Source organism: Melozone crissalis, unplaced genomic scaffold (genome assembly GCF_028551555.1).
Source record: "Melozone crissalis strain CALT ecotype California unplaced genomic scaffold, PUWL_Pcris_2 ptg000063l_1, whole genome shotgun sequence".
In the NCBI taxonomy this organism is placed as follows: Eukaryota; Metazoa; Chordata; class Aves; order Passeriformes; family Passerellidae; genus Melozone; species Melozone crissalis.
In genome coordinates, this window is record NW_026535841.1 from 12,500,330 (window position 1) to 12,517,048 (window position 16,719).

Here is a 16,719-nt window from a genome sequence, read left to right on the forward strand (position 1 = left end):
CTGCAGCCTCACACCAACACACCTTGCCAGGTGCTGCTTTCACCAAGCCTCCCTCTTCCTCCTGCTCCTCTTCCTTCTCTGAGGAGGACTCTTCCTCTTTCCCTGATGTCTCATCTCCCTCCTCTCCCTCGCTGTCCAGCTCCAATGGCCTCGCTGGTCGCCGCCGCAGCCCCACAGCCTCTGCGTCCTTCTTTGACAGGTCAGATGTTGTATCAGAAGCATCCCTGTCCCTCTCCGACTCTGAGGAGCAAAAGCAACAGAAATTACTATCTAATACCTTGGGAAGGACAGAAAGAGTTAACTCCATAAGGGAAACTTCTTTGGGAAGATGGAAGTCAGGAGCAATGTGCCCATGTGGTGTGAGGGTCCCCAGGCTTACAGGGACCTGCTGATGTCACAGTGAACAGTGCTGATGGCAAAATGTGGGTGGCCAAAGCTGACAGGAAACACAGCATGAGTGAGGTCAGGACAGGCAACCTGAATTTAATGCTTTTATGTTTCATTTTTTGGCTTCACAACCACTTGTTAATCTCAATTGACTTCTACATGAACCCATGTGCAAAACAAAGGGTATTCAAAGCTTCGTCTCCTCTTTACTCTTCCCTGGTAATAGGAAATAATGTTAAGATATTTTCAAACAGATTTTTCTGGCAAGTAACTTTGGTTTCTTTCTCAAATCAAATGCAGAGCAAACTGTTACGTGCTTCCTCCTGCCACAATCCAGTGAGCTGTGAGCACCCCCCAAAGAGCCCATGAACCCATCTGAGCTCCTTCTGCTGGGGCTCAGCACAGCTAAAATAGGTTATGAGTTATTCTTAAAATGTGGATCTTAAACTTCCCACCAGTGAATTTCAGATAATTGAACCCAGAGGGGCCATGGCCCAGCTGATCAGAGCTCTGTGAGAAGCAGGGTTTGGCTCAGATCCTTGACTCTGTGTTTAACTGTAAGTGAGCACACTGCTGTGAAGTTTAAAGGATTCAGCTTGGTGGGGTTTGCATCTGCTCCTGGGTTTCAAACAAATGCACTTTGCAAACCTTCATCTTCATCATCCACAGAAGTAGAAGGCCGGATTCTTTTCTGATCTCCCGCTGAGGCAGCTTCAGGTGGCTCCTTTCTTTTCACCTGAACAAAAGACACAATTAGCATTTCTGAAAGTTTAGAAACAGCAGAAATCAACTTCTTAAGCAAATTGCCACTTCTTTACTTTGCTGTGGTCACAGCAGAAACCAAGGGCCACTTCCCAGCTCTTGATCTCTTTATTTGCTTGCAAACAGAATTTCACTCTGAATGAAACTCTACCCCTTCAATTTGCATGAAAACACCCGGGGTAGCAGCACGGTGCATGTCACCTGGTACTTGGGGATGACAGAGAAAACTCTTGACAAATCCATGTGTCTGAGATTGTAATAGAACAGAAAGAGAGCCTAAGCCCAGGGCATCTTAAAGAACCTCAAAGCAAGTTTTACTCTAAATAGAGACTGGAGAATTTCTCATCCCAAACCTTTTACTTGCACCTTCTGTGCATTCAAAAATTCTAATTTCAGGGAAGCTCTCTACAGCCCCCTACCCCAAACTTTAAGATACTTTTAATTTTTTATGCAAATGCTTTTCAAAATGGATACCCTGTGCTTCTGAGGAGACAGAGTTCAAGCAAACTGAGACTCATCTGCCAAACCACCAGAGATTCCAAGCAGAACAGTAACTGTGTAAAGCACCATGAGCATACATGTATTTTATGATGATGCTGAAATGCTGTGTCCTAAAGACAGGGAGATCCTCTACAGCCAATTCACAAAAGGGGAGGATGAAAAGGGAACAGAGGCTCCTTGCTCTGGTCCTGGGGGTCAGAAGCAACCCCAGAGTGGAGTGAACAGCCTGAGGGCTCTGGGGCACAAACCTAGCAGGTCTGTCCTCCTAAGGCTCCTGTGGGAGATGGCAGCACAAGGAAGAGAGGTTTCGTCTCACCTTGAAGGATGGCAGGCGGATGGCGCCCCGCAGGCCGATGCCAAGGCCGATGGCCTCGTAGCCCAGCCCTTCTCCCTTGTTCCAGTTCTCCAGCAGACAAGAGGCCATTCGATCCTTTGGCTTTGGTTTTTCCTCCACTTCTCCTCCAGACTTCACTGGAGTGAGAGATGCCTGCAACAGAGAAGGCACATCTGAGAGGGGAAGTTCCCTGGGAAGGACACAAAGTCTGGAAATCATTTAAACAGTCAAGGTTTGGGAAATATCACTGCCCTGCCCAGGTACCAGTTTCTTGGAGGGCATCTGAAGGTGCCCTACACCTGAAAGGAACTAGAGCTGCAAAGAATAATAAAAATAATTTGAGCGTGCTTTAGGCAAGTCAGCCCAACAATGTGCTATCTACCTTCCCTTGCTAACACACATAACTGAAAGCAACTCGAGACCTTCCAGTTGGGAACACCTTCCTTCTGCTGAGTGCAAGGCCAAATATAGAGCATCAAAAACCACACACATCCCTGTGTTCCCTTAGCAACCAGAGCCCCAGTCCACAAAACCTGTCAGAAGGCTCCAGTCCTGGAACAGGGACATGAAAATATTTAGGTGAAACACCAAAGGGTCTACAAAAAAACCACACAGTCTCAACAAATCCTTTTTCAGCAGAGCTGAGGTGTGAAGGAAGAGCAGGAATTCAGCTCTCTGCAGCTGTGGAGAGGTGGACAAGCCAGCAGAATGTCACACATGGTGGCACATGATGTTCTGCCCAAGGCAGGGGCACTGGAGGTGACACTCACCTGCAACACGCCAAACAGCTTCTCCTGCACACCCTACCAGAGCTCACAGGCTGAAGGGGGCTGTAATCACCAAAGAGGCAGCACAAGCACAGCTCTCCAGCTAATTAGGGACAAGACTAATGGGAATATCAAGCAGGGAATCCAACCAGCATCACTCTGTGGCCAGGATGCCTGGTTACTCCTGGCACTCTGCTTAATGCATCTTACCCAGGCTTTCAAACCTAACCCACCACTAGACCTGGGAACAAAGAAAAGCTTTGCCCTAGCTCAGGCAGAACAGGTCCATGGAATGTGCTGCCTTCCCCAGCAACCTGCTCCCTTCACAGCTTTCACCCCTTTCACACATTTTCCACCCTGCCTGACCCAGGACACCAGATTTATCCTTGAGCCTTCCCACCCTTTTCCTAGGGCATGAAGCCTCTTGGAAGTCACTCAGCTGCCAGAGCTGGAATCAATCAATCAATCAATCAATCAAACAATCAATCAGCTGCCTTTGATGGAACATAGCAGCCAGAATCAGTGTGATGGCAGAGCACATGGGGAACTGACCTCTAGCTGCCACCAAGGAGCCCAGTAACCCCCCCTCACACACACACAGACACCAGCAATGGGAAGGTACAGTTAAATATTCAGTTTAAGCTGAATATTTGTATTTTGTTTTCTGCAAAAGCAGGCAACTTCTGCCTGAGAAGGAATCCTGTCCCACCCCAATGCCAGGGTTGCCCAGTCCTAGCAGAAAGCTCTGAAATCTATGAGGTTTTTCTGCACACAACAGTAACACATGCCCTGGGGCAGGAAGGGTTCTGGCATCTCTGTTCCTGGACAGAGAGCACACGTGGTTTCCCATGCAGCAATTTCACATTTTCAATTACACTGCTCACATCCAACATAACCTGTGGCAAGGACTGTGGTGAGCTGCTGTGGTACAGTCAGCTTCCCTTCCCAAAATGGCTTATAAACCCCAGGTGAGGGAAGAACACCCCAAATCCAGCCATAACTTGGGATGTCAGTGAGCCTGAAGATCTGCCTCAACTTGCGTCTGCTTTTTCACCACAGATGTCTGGTTTAAAACAATTTCTTGAGTGTTTCAGTTGCTGTTTTGCAACTCTTTGCTGGATGTTTCCTTCATTGCCCTGGAAACTCACGGGCCTCCTCCAAGACTGTCAGCACACACTTGCTGGCAGGAGAAAAGCTCTGAGCATTAGTCAGGAGGAAGGGACGGGGTTTCTGCTGCACCTCACGCCAGCCAGCTCTAAGCCACAGTAAATTACACTGTCACAAAACAGCTGTTAAGCAGCAGCATGACCAACTCCTCCAGAAAGCCAAGGAGCTTTCCCAAGCAACAGAGTTAACATGTAACTGGTTCACACAAACAGGTGGTGAGGATACTGCTCTGAAAACTGACATCTGAAACAGACATACCTGCAGGCTGTGGTTTGTTTTGTTATTTTTACAGTAATTCACTGCAATGGTAATTTTGAGGTTTGCATTAACCTTTCTGAAGTGTTCGGTTTTTTGGGTAGTGACAAATTCACCACACATTAGATCACAGAGCTGCTTGCTGGCTGAGGCACACTTCAAATTGGGTGAGAAAAGGATCAGAGGATTCATGCAAAGCCGTTTTCTCAACTAATCCTTGGAACTCTTGGTATATTTGGCCAATGTTCAGCTTTTGAGTTAATTGCTGCCTTGTACATGCACTGGGGAGGGGGCAGAAGAGGAAATACCCACAAATCTCACTGCACAAAGTGGGGAACACAAGACAGAGGCTTGGTGGTTTCAAACACTCCTCTTGCATCTGACTGTAGTTTTTTGGAGCTAAACTTCAGATTCCTCTTGTACATGAAAATTTAGGGGTTTGGGTTATTTAAAGTCAGCTCCAGACCCCTGCTGACTCCACACCCTGGGCACAAACACTAAGAACAGCTCTCCCCAGGACCCAGGAAACAGCATGTGAAAACTCACCTTTGCCAGACGTTCCTTCTTGTCCCACCAGTCATCAAACGCCCGGAACGCCACCACTTCGACCATCTTGCGATTCAGGTCCCTTTTCATGATGGCCTTGAGCTCCTTCACTATGACCAGGAGGACCCCATCCACCGTGGCCTTGTGAGGATCTTCCTTCTTGGGCTCATAGCCCGGGGGAGGAACCGAGGGGTCGAACTTGGGCAGAGGCGGCCACTGCTGCCCGCGGGCGAGGGCGGCGCCCATGGAGAAGGGGCGGTAGGGAGGGAGGTTCACAAACTGCATGCGGCCCGCCATGAAGGGCGGGTACTGGTACGTGTTCTGCGCCTGCATCATGCGGCTCAGCATCTGCGTTTGCATTTGGAAGGACATGGGCATGCCGCCCCACTGGTTGCCCAGGACGCTGATCATGTCCACCTGCATGACCGGGAACATGCCGGGGTGGAAGGGGGGCAGCGGGGGCAGGATGTGGGGCGGGGGCACCCCGGGCGGGGCGGGCAGCGGCGGCGGGGGCACCGTGACCGCAGGGTGCGTGGGTGGCGGGGGCGGGGGCAGCGGAGGGGGCATGGGGAAGCCCGGCTGAGGAGGAGGAGGAGGAGGAAGAGGAGGGAATCCCGGTGGTGGCAGCGGGGGGATGGACGGGGCCATCACGGCCGTGTTGCTGACGGAGGAGTTCACCACAATGGTTTTGGCACATTCTGCGCTGGTGATGGGCGCGGGGTTGGTCTCGTCGTCAGAGATTTCCATGTCCTCCCCTGAGGAATGCTGACCCTGCCACAAAAGAGAGAGAAAAGGTGACGAGCACATTCTCTTTACATTAAATACCACAGCGCTGGGCTGCTTCAAACAAAAGCTAAGTTTAACACACATTTTAATTGGGAACGGAGAAAAGCGAGCCATGCTCTGAAAAGCCAGGGCCCACTGTGCAGCTGGTGCCTATTGAAGCTTTTCTCTTCTGTGTCAGACCTCAGGAACCAGAGAGGTAAAAGATTTCTAAAAGAGCATCAGCACCAACTGAACAAAACCCTCAGTCTATGGAGCAGGAGGAATTGCTCCCATGGTTGGGGAAATGCACACAATCCAAACATCCTTCACTGCAAGATACATTATCTCTTATTTGTATCTAGTACTCCTAGGTACATTACACCATGAGTTGTTATTCCTTAGTTTTTCCATGCACAAATAATTATCCTGGTTTTCAATTATAATCCCTGGCTCGTTTGCTGTCAATTCCTAACCTCTAATTGTGGAAACACAATACCTCCTCCACAAGGCTGCTGCTACTGAAAGTTGTCTTGACTAGACCACAGCAATTCACATGGGAAAAAAGAATCCCAAATCTAGTTAAATTGCTTTTAAACATCAAAGTCATAAAAAGCTGGGATTCAAAGACATAGCTCATGTTGTGTTTTTGGACAAAATGAATACTTTACTAGACACAAGAAACACAGACTTGTAAGAAAATGCTAAAACTATGTCCTACCTCTGCTGCCAAAGGGATGGAAACTGGATTAAAATAGAGGGTGCTAGCTTGCTCTGAAGTTTCAAAGCTGCCTGACTAGGTCTTGTACAAAAGAAAAGTCCCAAGAACTACCTCCATCCTCAACAGCACATGGTCACACCTGCACACTGTGTCCTACTGGCACTTCAGTCCTCAAGGTGTCTCCAGCACCAAGAATCCACATGCATGAGTGTCACATCCCTGATAGGAAATACTGCAACCAAATCCTGCTGGGAGACATATCCACAGGGTGACAGTTTATCTAGGAAACACGAATGGGGCTGATCTCTGACCAGAGTGATGACAGCACACAGGACAGGTCCCTGTAACCTCCAAACAAATGTCTCACACTGCTGATGCCAGTGAAGAACCCCCCATGTTCCCCAGCCCAGGGCACAGCAGGGATGCTGCTCCTGGCCAGAGCCCTCCCACTGCCCTGGAGCCAGGAATCTCCATCAAGTGCCTCTCTCCGACACAATCCTGGCAAGAGTTTTGGAACCTGCTGGCTGTTATCAGCCAAATTTGACTGTAGATCTCAAATATATTTATTGTTTGCTCCACATTTCGTGCCAGCAGGTGCCTCTTCTGTCTGCTCTCCCAACAGTCTCCCCAGTGTGAAAGGAAAGAGCAGCATCAGACACTGGAGAGCCTGGAAGTTCTGGGAAGAGCTGCTGAGGAGCAGACTTTGTTGGCAGTTTTCACATTGAAGCCGCTGTGATTTGATTCTTAACCTGTGAATTTCTCACTGGCGTGTGCAAACAAAAGCAGGAGCAGCTCAGTTGACTCTGCTACAAACTGTCACTGTGTGAAACTGAGCAACCACAACTATCCAAATCACTCCAAATGTTTCCCTTTTTATCAAAGGTCATCTCTGCTACAGCAGCCACCACCAGAGAGCAGGCTGAGCACGAGGCTTGCAGCAGCAGCTGTGCAAATCCTCCAGCCCTGGCACCTCCCCTCGCCCTGGCTTCCCTGCATTCCTGTGCTGCAGCACCAGCTCAGCGCCTCCCGCAGCTCCTGGGTCACCCCCAAAAACCACTCACAGCTTCAGTGCCCAAACTGCCCAGCAAGGAGACACCATCCACCTGGCAAACCCTGAGCAAGAGCTACTGACCCCTGGTAATGGTGATGGAGAGGGGACTCCCCTGTAGCCACGGAGTCACTTTAGTGCATCTGTGCATGCAGGGAGAACTCCAAGGCTGTTTGTAAACCCTAAACTGAACAGCTAAAACAGTAGAGGTGATAACCCACTGCACCCAAGTCCTTCCGAAGGCCAGTTGTATCATGCCCTTGAGCTGCCCACATCTGGCTCACACTTGTCACCCTGCATCCTCTCCCCAGCTGCTCTATTGCGGTCACGTCCCACGCCGAGGATGGAGGGGAATAAAAGGACATTCTGCACTTTCAACCACTGCAGCTCCAGTGAAAGGAGCAGAGGAAGAGCAAAAAGGATGGCTGTGGCAGGTGTAAACAAGATTCCTGTGAAACAGACCCTGGTTTTCAGTAAGTGAACACAAAAGGCCCTGTTAAAAGCACTGGCTCCGATTGCAAACGCTGGATGATGCTAAAGGTTGGCTCAGGATAGAAAGCCAGGAGTGCTCAGGCTACCAAAGACAGACAAAATCAGCTCCAAGTTCACACTCATCTCATCTGATGGGATATGGAGAAAAGTCACCCCATGAGGCCTCAGGGGAGACCAGCACTGAGCTGGTCAAGCCACAAATTCTCCCCAGTGCCTCCTGCAGGACCTTCCACCCTCCCAGAGCCCTCCCATCCTGGAGCACCAGCAGCCCCCAGCCTGTCCCACCACACCAGATTTGTGCTCCTGCTCATCACCCAGAGCCCACTGCCATCCACACCAGCCTCTCATCAGCCTCAGTACCAATGACTGGAGTCCTGCCTGATAAATGAGGCTGGTTTCCCTTCCTGAAGGAAACATCACATAGAAAAAGCCAGTCCTGAAACTGCAGAGAGGAGGCAGGACGAGCAGGATTCCAAGCTTTAAGGCACAGAGCTTCCTTTATCCATACATGCCTTAACTTTTACTTAAGTTGAAATGAGAATTGCTAAAGCAATAACCAGTGTTTGAAAGATTGAAATATTTTTCTTTTTTTTTCCACTTCTGGTGCTCAGATGGGTCTACAGGAAGCAACAACAGATTCCCTGCTTCCTCCAATGCTGGCCTTCAACTCACCTCCACCTGCACAGTGCACACAGTCTGTGCTCCAGTTCTATTCCAGGCAAGATGGATAGGGAGAGAAAAGGACATTAAATGGCAGGGAGAAAAGGATCAGAAAAGGCACAGGGGGTAGGGGGAAAAGAATCACAAGGTTAGGAAAGAGGTCAAACCAAAAGATCATCTACAAGGAATTCCTCTTTAAAGAAAGTTGAGAGTAAAGAATATTTAAAGCGGATTACTTTCCTGTAACTGTTCATATCTAAGGGGGAAAAAGGCAGGCACCAAGTGAAAGAGATCAAGGTACAGATAGAAAAGGCAAGGGGAGACATAGAAAGATCTTCTGTTATTTGAATTTCTTTTCATTCACCTGTCTGAACCTGGATTTACTATGGCTGCTACCAAATACCTCTCAGGGTAGAGCTGAAAAGCACCTGTGCTGTCCTCTCAAAGAAACTGCCTTCTAGCTGGCCTCCCTCTTTGCTCTCACAAGCAGAAAAAAGTGAGCTGATAGATGACATACATACTGCTATGAGAATGTCACAGCCATCATTGTAAAAAAAACAAAAACCTGTGTCAATCAGTCCCAGAGTTCACCTGTCTGTTTCTGAGGTCATCTGCTACAATGCCACCAGAAAATCTCTCTTCAGCCCACTGAGAGAAATGCCATTTCCAGCTAAATTAATTTGTGCTGCCATCTTTACTTTGGATTAATTAAATTAAGAGTTAGCAAAACAGGTATTTAATTATACGCATGACACATTTTTCCAAGGGTTCCTTAATGATGCAAATTTGTTGGGAGAGATTCATGTCAGCGTAACTGGTTATAAATGGCCTCATTCACTGTTCACCCAAAATGTTAATTGCCACCTTTAACACCAGCAGAGTGTGCAGAGACTCTTAAGTGAAGTGAGGGAACATCCTGGGATGCCACTCCATCAGCTGGAATAGTGACAGGGTAGAGCCACTGGCTACAGGGCATTGATCCCACCTCAGGGCCGTGCCCAGCGTTTTGCAGGCAAATGTTAATTCCTCCAGAGACAAGAAACTACATCCCAATATCTGCATGCAGCCCTGGCAGCTTCCAGCAGTGAGGAGCTGCTCCATCCCCTGACCCAGAGGAGCACTGACACCGTGGCAGTGATTGGAACCTTCACGTTGTTCAGTACCTTCCTTACAGGCAGAGAAACTTCCATTTCCTTCTAAAAGGCCATCTGATAAAAGAATTTACTCAGAATTTCAGAACACATTTTGGGCACCATCAGCTTACAGCTCATTTCACTGAAACATTCTGCTGGGTACCAAGTTATATTTGAGGTAGGGAACTGTGCCACTGAACATAGCAGCTACTCTGGCATTACCTGGCTGAGCTCTGGTGCATCAAAATAATGAAATGCAGGATCGATGGCATTCAGCACAGTACAAGGGCATTAGCCTTCATGGTTTTCAATAAAGCTAGAACTTTAAAGAAGAAGGGACTCTTGGACAAAAAAGTTTTCCTATTCTGGTTAAAGAGTAATCACTTGGTTTTGGATTATGTCCAAGCAAGCGTTGAAAAAAATTCACAAGTGATCATCTCATACTTCATCCTTACGAAAAAGCAGGGAAAGAAAAGTCTTCAAAGGTGAGGAGGAGAGGACAACTGACTGAAGAGGGTCGCACACCAAGTCACTAACAGAGTCAAGAACAGACTCCAGGGTCCCTCTGACCTCCAATTCCCCAACACCAGCTGCCTCCCCACACTGTGCTCTGTGTTTGACAAGGGAAACAGCCGTGATCCCTGGGTGAGACCAGCTCAAGTTCTCTAACACACAATTCTCTTCCCAGACTCCTTCAGCAGAGCACATTAAAGAAAATGAGACATTTCAAACCTGCCACATTTCTTATGCCACCATCCAGAACAAAAATGAAGCCTGAGGTCACCAACCAGACACCTGCAACTCTTCCTCCAAGACCACTTCACTGAAAAACTCCTTTCAAGCTTGGCCCAGAGAACCCCACCATTCACTCTGCTAACAGAGTAAATACCAAATACCTCTTGCAGCCCAAAAATTGCAAACACAGCAAGGGCTCCAGAGAGAATTGCTTTGTTCATTTGTAATCTGCTTTTAGCTTGCAGGTTCCCTGTTCTGGGCAAAGCACACAAGGAGGAGCCCACAATGACATGGTGACATGGCAGAGGGACTGCTGAGCACTCACACCTCGCCCTGTCAGGTGTGAACAAAGCAGACTGGGCACCTCATTTACAAGGCACACAAGTATTTTTACTTTGCTAACCATAATTACAGCCCTGCCTCGGGAAGAACATGCTCAAGGGCGGTGCTTCGCTGGCACACACGCAGCACAGGAGGGCAGAGCCACTCCAGGTGGTTTGCCAGCAGTCCAGCAGCAAAAACACAGAGCCAACTGCTGCCTGCACCTTCCTGGGTGAGCCTTTCAGCCTGGCCAGGTCACTGTGCTGCCCTGAGTGCCTGTGGTGGCCAGCACACCACCTCTGCAGCCTGGACTGAAGCTAGATTTGATTGCTGCCTCCTCCCCGTGGGTTAGTCAGGTCTTTCAACCTCCTCTGGGCAGCTGGGAGAGCTCCTGTCCTCCTGCTGCAGTCAGAGCCCACAAGGGCAACCACAGCAGCTCCTAATTGGAACAGCTTTCTGGTGTTTGCACTGCAATAAAATGCCCAGCTGGGTAATTGGCAAATGGAAATATTTACATATTACAAATCAGTGATTATAAAATACCTCCAGCAACATGTGATCCTATCTCTAGTAAAGAAGACTGCAAGGTTTTTATATAGTTATATATTTATACAGCATTTCATAAATGAACTTACAAGCAAAGGCTGAAAACACACAGATCAGAGTGATGGACTCAATGCTGTGTCCCACAAAAAGGGGCACCAAAAAGGCCCTAACAGAGCAGGGATTTCTCACAGAAGGAGAGACACTCCTTGCATGTTTTGGTTTCTCTAGTACCAATTGCCAAAGCACCTCTCACTACCTGAAAGGAGAATTCAAGCTCTCTCTGATGACAATATCCCACCTGTGCTGGCTCAGGTTTGCTTTTGGTCTGGTACTTGCTTGCAGCACTTCTTTGGCACAGGCAATGCTCCCCACACCTACAGGGCTGCCCAACAAGTAAAACAAGTGACAATAATATCCAAGTGCTCATTGTAAACAAACAGCACTGCAAACACCAGCCCAATTTACGCCTCTTACTTTCCTTCCTAAGGCCAGGAGGGAACTTTGAGTTGGTATCTCAAACCACAGAAGGATAGGGGGAGAATTCCCTGGAAGACCCTGCTGGTCCCAGAAGAGGGGGACAGGGATCTTGTGTCCTGTGTCTCACAATGTGCTCCATCAGGTGCTGGTCCCATCCTGCACATGGGGGGATGCCACAAGTAGGGATTTGGAAGGACGGAGGGAAGGATGAGGATTACAGCTCAATTGGGCTGTCACAGTGTAGGGCAGGAAGGGTTTTTGAGAGGAGAAGGCACATGGGGCTAATGCTAGCAAAGGGAAAAGGTCTCCTCACTCACTTCCAGTATTTCCTGACACCAGGAACAGAAGTAAATTGACTTGTTTTAAGGACAGCAGGAGAGCTGGACAGCTGCCCAACAGCCCAGGCCATCATCAGAAAATCTAGTGAATCAAGATGACAAAACAAGCCAAAATGACTCCTGTAGGATGGACAGCAGTGCCAAAGAGCAATGCAGCCTCATGCAAATCCACACCACACTTCCTGCAGGCCTTCACATGCACTGAGCAGCTGAAATGGGGCTTGACACTTCAGGCCCTGTTTCAGACTCCAGAGGGGATCATCCTGTCTCCCTGCAGGACAGTGGAATAACATCAACATCTCCACGGAAAGGAACTAAGCAGTAGCTTAAATCAGTATTTCCCAAAGCAAAGCCCTTGATGTGACACAGGGCATGAAATGGTCCACCCAAATCCCCACCAAAAACAGGAGAAAATTAATGCAGTGATTGAACAGGAGTACTGTACTGACTGTACATAGCATCTCCAGTGGCTGTAGGAAATTATGCACATATTCTTCCTTCCAGAAGTCAAAATAGATCCTGGAGTAAGAAACACCCACCTAGGCAGCTGCCAGGCATTTCCACAAGGCTAAGAACTTCTTTCATTCAGCAAGTGGTGCAGGGACAGACAGACAACTCTAGGTGAAGCAAGAAGAAGGAGATGGGAAGCCCATGTGGAACAGTCTGAGGTAAACAGATCTTTACTGATCCAGAAAAACTTGAGGAATGTGATCCCAAGGGGAGAACACTAAATCATCATTCAATATTTTCAAAAAAAATCCATCCTCTTGGCAAGACAGCACCACAGTCCAGTTTTCAAAGTGGATTTCAAGAACCCACTGCAAGAGCTTCCTAGGACAGAAATCCTCAGAGCCAGGAATTAAACCAGGAATTAAACTGCCTGACCTGCCTCAGCAGAAGTCCTGAAGAGATGAACTAGCAAAGAGAGCTAGGCTGAGGGGGTTGCTCTGTTTGTTAGTAAGCCATCCACAAAGAGGATGGCTTCATTCAGGTCTTCCTCCCTCCCAAGTGGAGGAGGCTCCGAACTGCAAACCCCATGGCATATGATGTGGTTACACTGTCAGCCAGACCATTGAAGAAGGGGTTTTGGAGCAGCCAGACATCACCTCTGGGCTTCCCATGCACCACAGACTCTCTGGTGTCTGCAGGGAGAGGCCAACATCACATCCTTGGGGTCTCCATTCAGCAATGCTGACACTGGAAACTTTCAGACACCCAGATCTGGGCGGAGACCGACACAAACACCCAACTGGGCAGGTCACAAAACAGTGAGAGTGTGAGAGGGGAGCCCCTGGCCCCAGCCCAGCCCAGGGCAGCCTGTGAGTGCCCCATGAGAGGCTGGCCTCCTGCATTATGTGCACAAATCGGAACTGGCAGGGTGATGTGTGCCAATTCAGGGCCAGCGTCATGTGGCCATGGCGTTTTTCATCACATATGAAACACCCTAAAATTGGATTTACCATCTCATGGAACCATGGCCTCTTCCCTCAAGTCTTAAGTAGATCTTATTAAGGGGGGGAAAAAAAGGGTTTCTTTATGGGGGGGAGGAGGTAGGGAAAGGAAGGAGGAAAAGAGAGGGGTGTTAACATTGAGAAGCCATGTAACAAGGCAGACAGCAATGGTTGTTCTGGTTTCCCTATTTTAGATGGGGGGAAGGGACAGCTGAAGAGCTATTTGCAATCTAACTTCAAAGGCTTTAGTCGGCTGGGAGGCTAAGTCATGCATAAAAGGATGGTAGAGTGGCAAGAAAATACCCCCTACAGATAAATTAGTCAGGGAATGTTCTCTGCTTTTCCCAAAGACTTTCATACAGCCTGACTGGCTTCACCCAGGTAAAGCCCTTTTCAGACCCCAGGTCCAGTGATGCAGAGTTCTGGGAACTAACCAGCCAAACACAACAGAAGAACTGAACAGTCTCTCTGAAAACAGAAAGGCACTGGTACACATGCAATGGGCTCCTGTCATTTTCTGGCACCTCAGCTATTATTTCATTCTAAGGTCTATCCACCCACAAAAGATGCAGAGTTCAAGGCAGCATCCCCTTCTCTAAAGATGCAAAGAAAAGCAAGGAATTCAGAAGAAATCACACTGTGCAGAGAGAACTCAATTCCCAAAGCATTCTGTAACTCTTGCTCTCCACATTGGTGTGCAGAAATGCACCCACATTTCTACAGAAAGTACTTTGCCATCAAAGATAAAGGGAACTGGCAACATTAGATCAGAGTCCACCTATAAGCAAAAAAACCCAAACCACCCTGCAATAACTGCATGTGCAGAGTACACAGATCCCCCTCAGTTCAGTGCCAGGCAGGAGCTCACGTGCCAGCCCCTGACCTCACCCTCATACTTAAACCTTAGGTCAAATGGAGCCATGAATTCAGATCTGCTACCAAGAAGGTGATAAGGAAGGAGATAGGCATGGAAAACAGTCTAGCTCCCCAGGTGACAGCAGCATGTTGAAGAATAGGTTGTACACATGTTTAAACAGTTCTAATCAGCACAACTAGGCCAGTGTGATACTCCTCCCCTTTTACACAGTTACTACAGTTACTGTACCCCTGAGTATCTGAAATCACATGGCTACCACAGTTATGGCAGCATTGTCAGTGCCCTGTTCAGTGCCCTCTGCATTTCAGGGTTAGTACCAACAGTGGTTTCATTTGCAAGACCTGGATGTCCCAACATGACCTGTGCAACACTGAGTCCCCTCAGAAGGGAGGGCAGAAATTAAGGAATTTTGGGTCTTGAAGAAGACAGGGCAAAAGAAAAGACTTTTTGTTAGATTATTCATCAGTCTCATCCTTTAAAGCTCTCCTGCTCACTCCCACCTGCCCTCCACACCGCTCTGTTCTAGCCCAGCACCAGCTATTTGAAAAGAAATATGCATGAAAGAGGGAACACTGTTAATAAAGTCTTTAGGACCTTGTTATCATCCTAACTGCAGTCATGGTGGCTGTGTGGTCTGGTTTCAAACAAGGAAATCTGTGGCTTTTTGCTCTGGACACAGCCACCACCACCACCCAGACAGGAAAACAGGACATCTGCTGCATTTCTGAACTCCCAGAACAACTGCTGCAGAGAAAATAGCTCAGCCAGCCTGCAGGGCCTTGACTGACAAAAAGCATTTACCCACTCTGGCCAAAGCCCCCACTGGAGGTGGCACACATGCTCTGGGTGTGCTGGGACACAGGCTGGAGCGGCCCCAGGGAATGGGAGCCTCAGGAGACACAAACCCTCCCTGGCTGGAGTCCTTCACAGCAGGGACCAAAGCCATGAGTGGCACCCCAATGAGCTCAGCAGCTCCTCATTTTCTGAGCATTACAACACAAACCTGACAAGTCCTTCCCAGCAAAGCAGTAGATGCATTAAAACCCTGCTAGACCACAGGAGATGCTTCACTCTGAGGAGCCTAATTCCAGCAGCTGAGTAGATGTTCTTCCTTAAAAGTAAGGGTGAGGCCAGCAAGAAACTGTTCCCCTTTGGTAACATTTCTCTTCTCTCTGGAGGCAGTTTGAATTTTTCACTGCTTTATTTCCTGCTTAGATTTTTCTTCTCTTGCTGTACTCAGATGTAGCTAAGTGCATGCAGTTAGAGAGAATAGAACCAGGCACATCAATTGAGGAATGTAATATATTAATTAAAACAATAAAAATCTTTTTCTAAGACAAAGAGCAAGAAATGCCTCCAAGCTGTCCTTTTTCAAAACCTGCTCAATGAGGGAAATGTTACTTTTTCCCCCTATCACTCTGTTTGGGTGATAAAAACATAATCCTAGTGGCTGCCAACTGCGACTGATCCCTCAACAAAAATAATCCCTGTGCAGGACATCACATTTCTCATGGCCTTCAAGAAGACACTCAACTTTTACTATCAAACTATCCTCACCATATGCAAAATAAATTGTAAAACCACAAGTGTTCCAAAGCACCAGAGTGGAAATACCCCCAGCTGGGCTGTGCTCCCACTGCCATTTGTGCAGGCATAAAATATGCAAAAAAGAGAGGAGAGGTAAAGTGTGCTGATCCCCCACCTGTCCCCTAATTAGCAGGCAGGAGGTTTAAACAAACACATGAAAACACTTTTCACTTGGAACAAAACTCAGCTGTGCACTGCACTGTCACAGGATAGTGCCCAGGCTCAGGATGCAGATGGGGTGAATAATGGATTAGATGTTTGTGGAAGAAGGTCCAGCAGCAGCTCCTGAGCTGAGCATTGCTAATCTGCTGCTCAGGAGGGACCCAGGGAGCTGCTGAGAGGCTGCTGCAAGGCACCCACTGCAGACCCAAAGGAAATAACCCCCAACAGCACTGACAAGGAAAGGTAAAGATGTGCCTTCTCCTTGCTTACTCATGAGTCAGTCTGAGGCCTCTCCTGCTCTCTCCTGCAGCAGAGCTGGAATCAAGCTCTTCCACAGGTGACTGCTCAAGTGAAGGGCAGAGTGTCCATGGCAGAGACAGCAACAGGTGATCCATGTTCTGCTCCTCAGACCCATCACTCAGGCTCTCCTAGGCCTCCCCATGTTGGTGACACTTTCTTTACTCACTTCTTTACTCCTTGCTTTAAAGAGCTTTGCTGAAGTGCTCGAGGTGAGTGAAGCCCTGCAGAACTCACAGCAGCACAGCATCAGCACAGCCCATTCCTGAGCAGACACAGCTAAACCCCTCTCCATCACACAGCTCTTTATTGGTATTTTTAAAGCAGCACTCCTATTAGACTGGTTCATTAGTTTGAAGTTATATATGAAGCCTTAAAAAGCCAGGTTACTGA

General features: G+C 48.2%; 1 protein-coding gene across 1 annotated transcript in view; it reads right to left on the minus strand.

The window, feature by feature from the left end:
• Positions 1-16,719, minus strand: part of SETD1B (SET domain containing 1B, histone lysine methyltransferase) — a 43,185-nt gene that overhangs the window by 8,249 nt on the left and 18,217 nt on the right. Inside the window, exons 7-10 of the mRNA XM_054288624.1 lie at positions 4,720-5,490; positions 1,967-2,137; positions 1,036-1,123; positions 23-240 (exon numbers count right to left, since the gene is read on the minus strand). Coding sequence (XP_054144599.1) covers positions 23-240; positions 1,036-1,123; positions 1,967-2,137; positions 4,720-5,490 — 1,248 coding nt within the window. The remainder of the gene's footprint in view (positions 1-22; positions 241-1,035; positions 1,124-1,966; positions 2,138-4,719; positions 5,491-16,719) is intronic.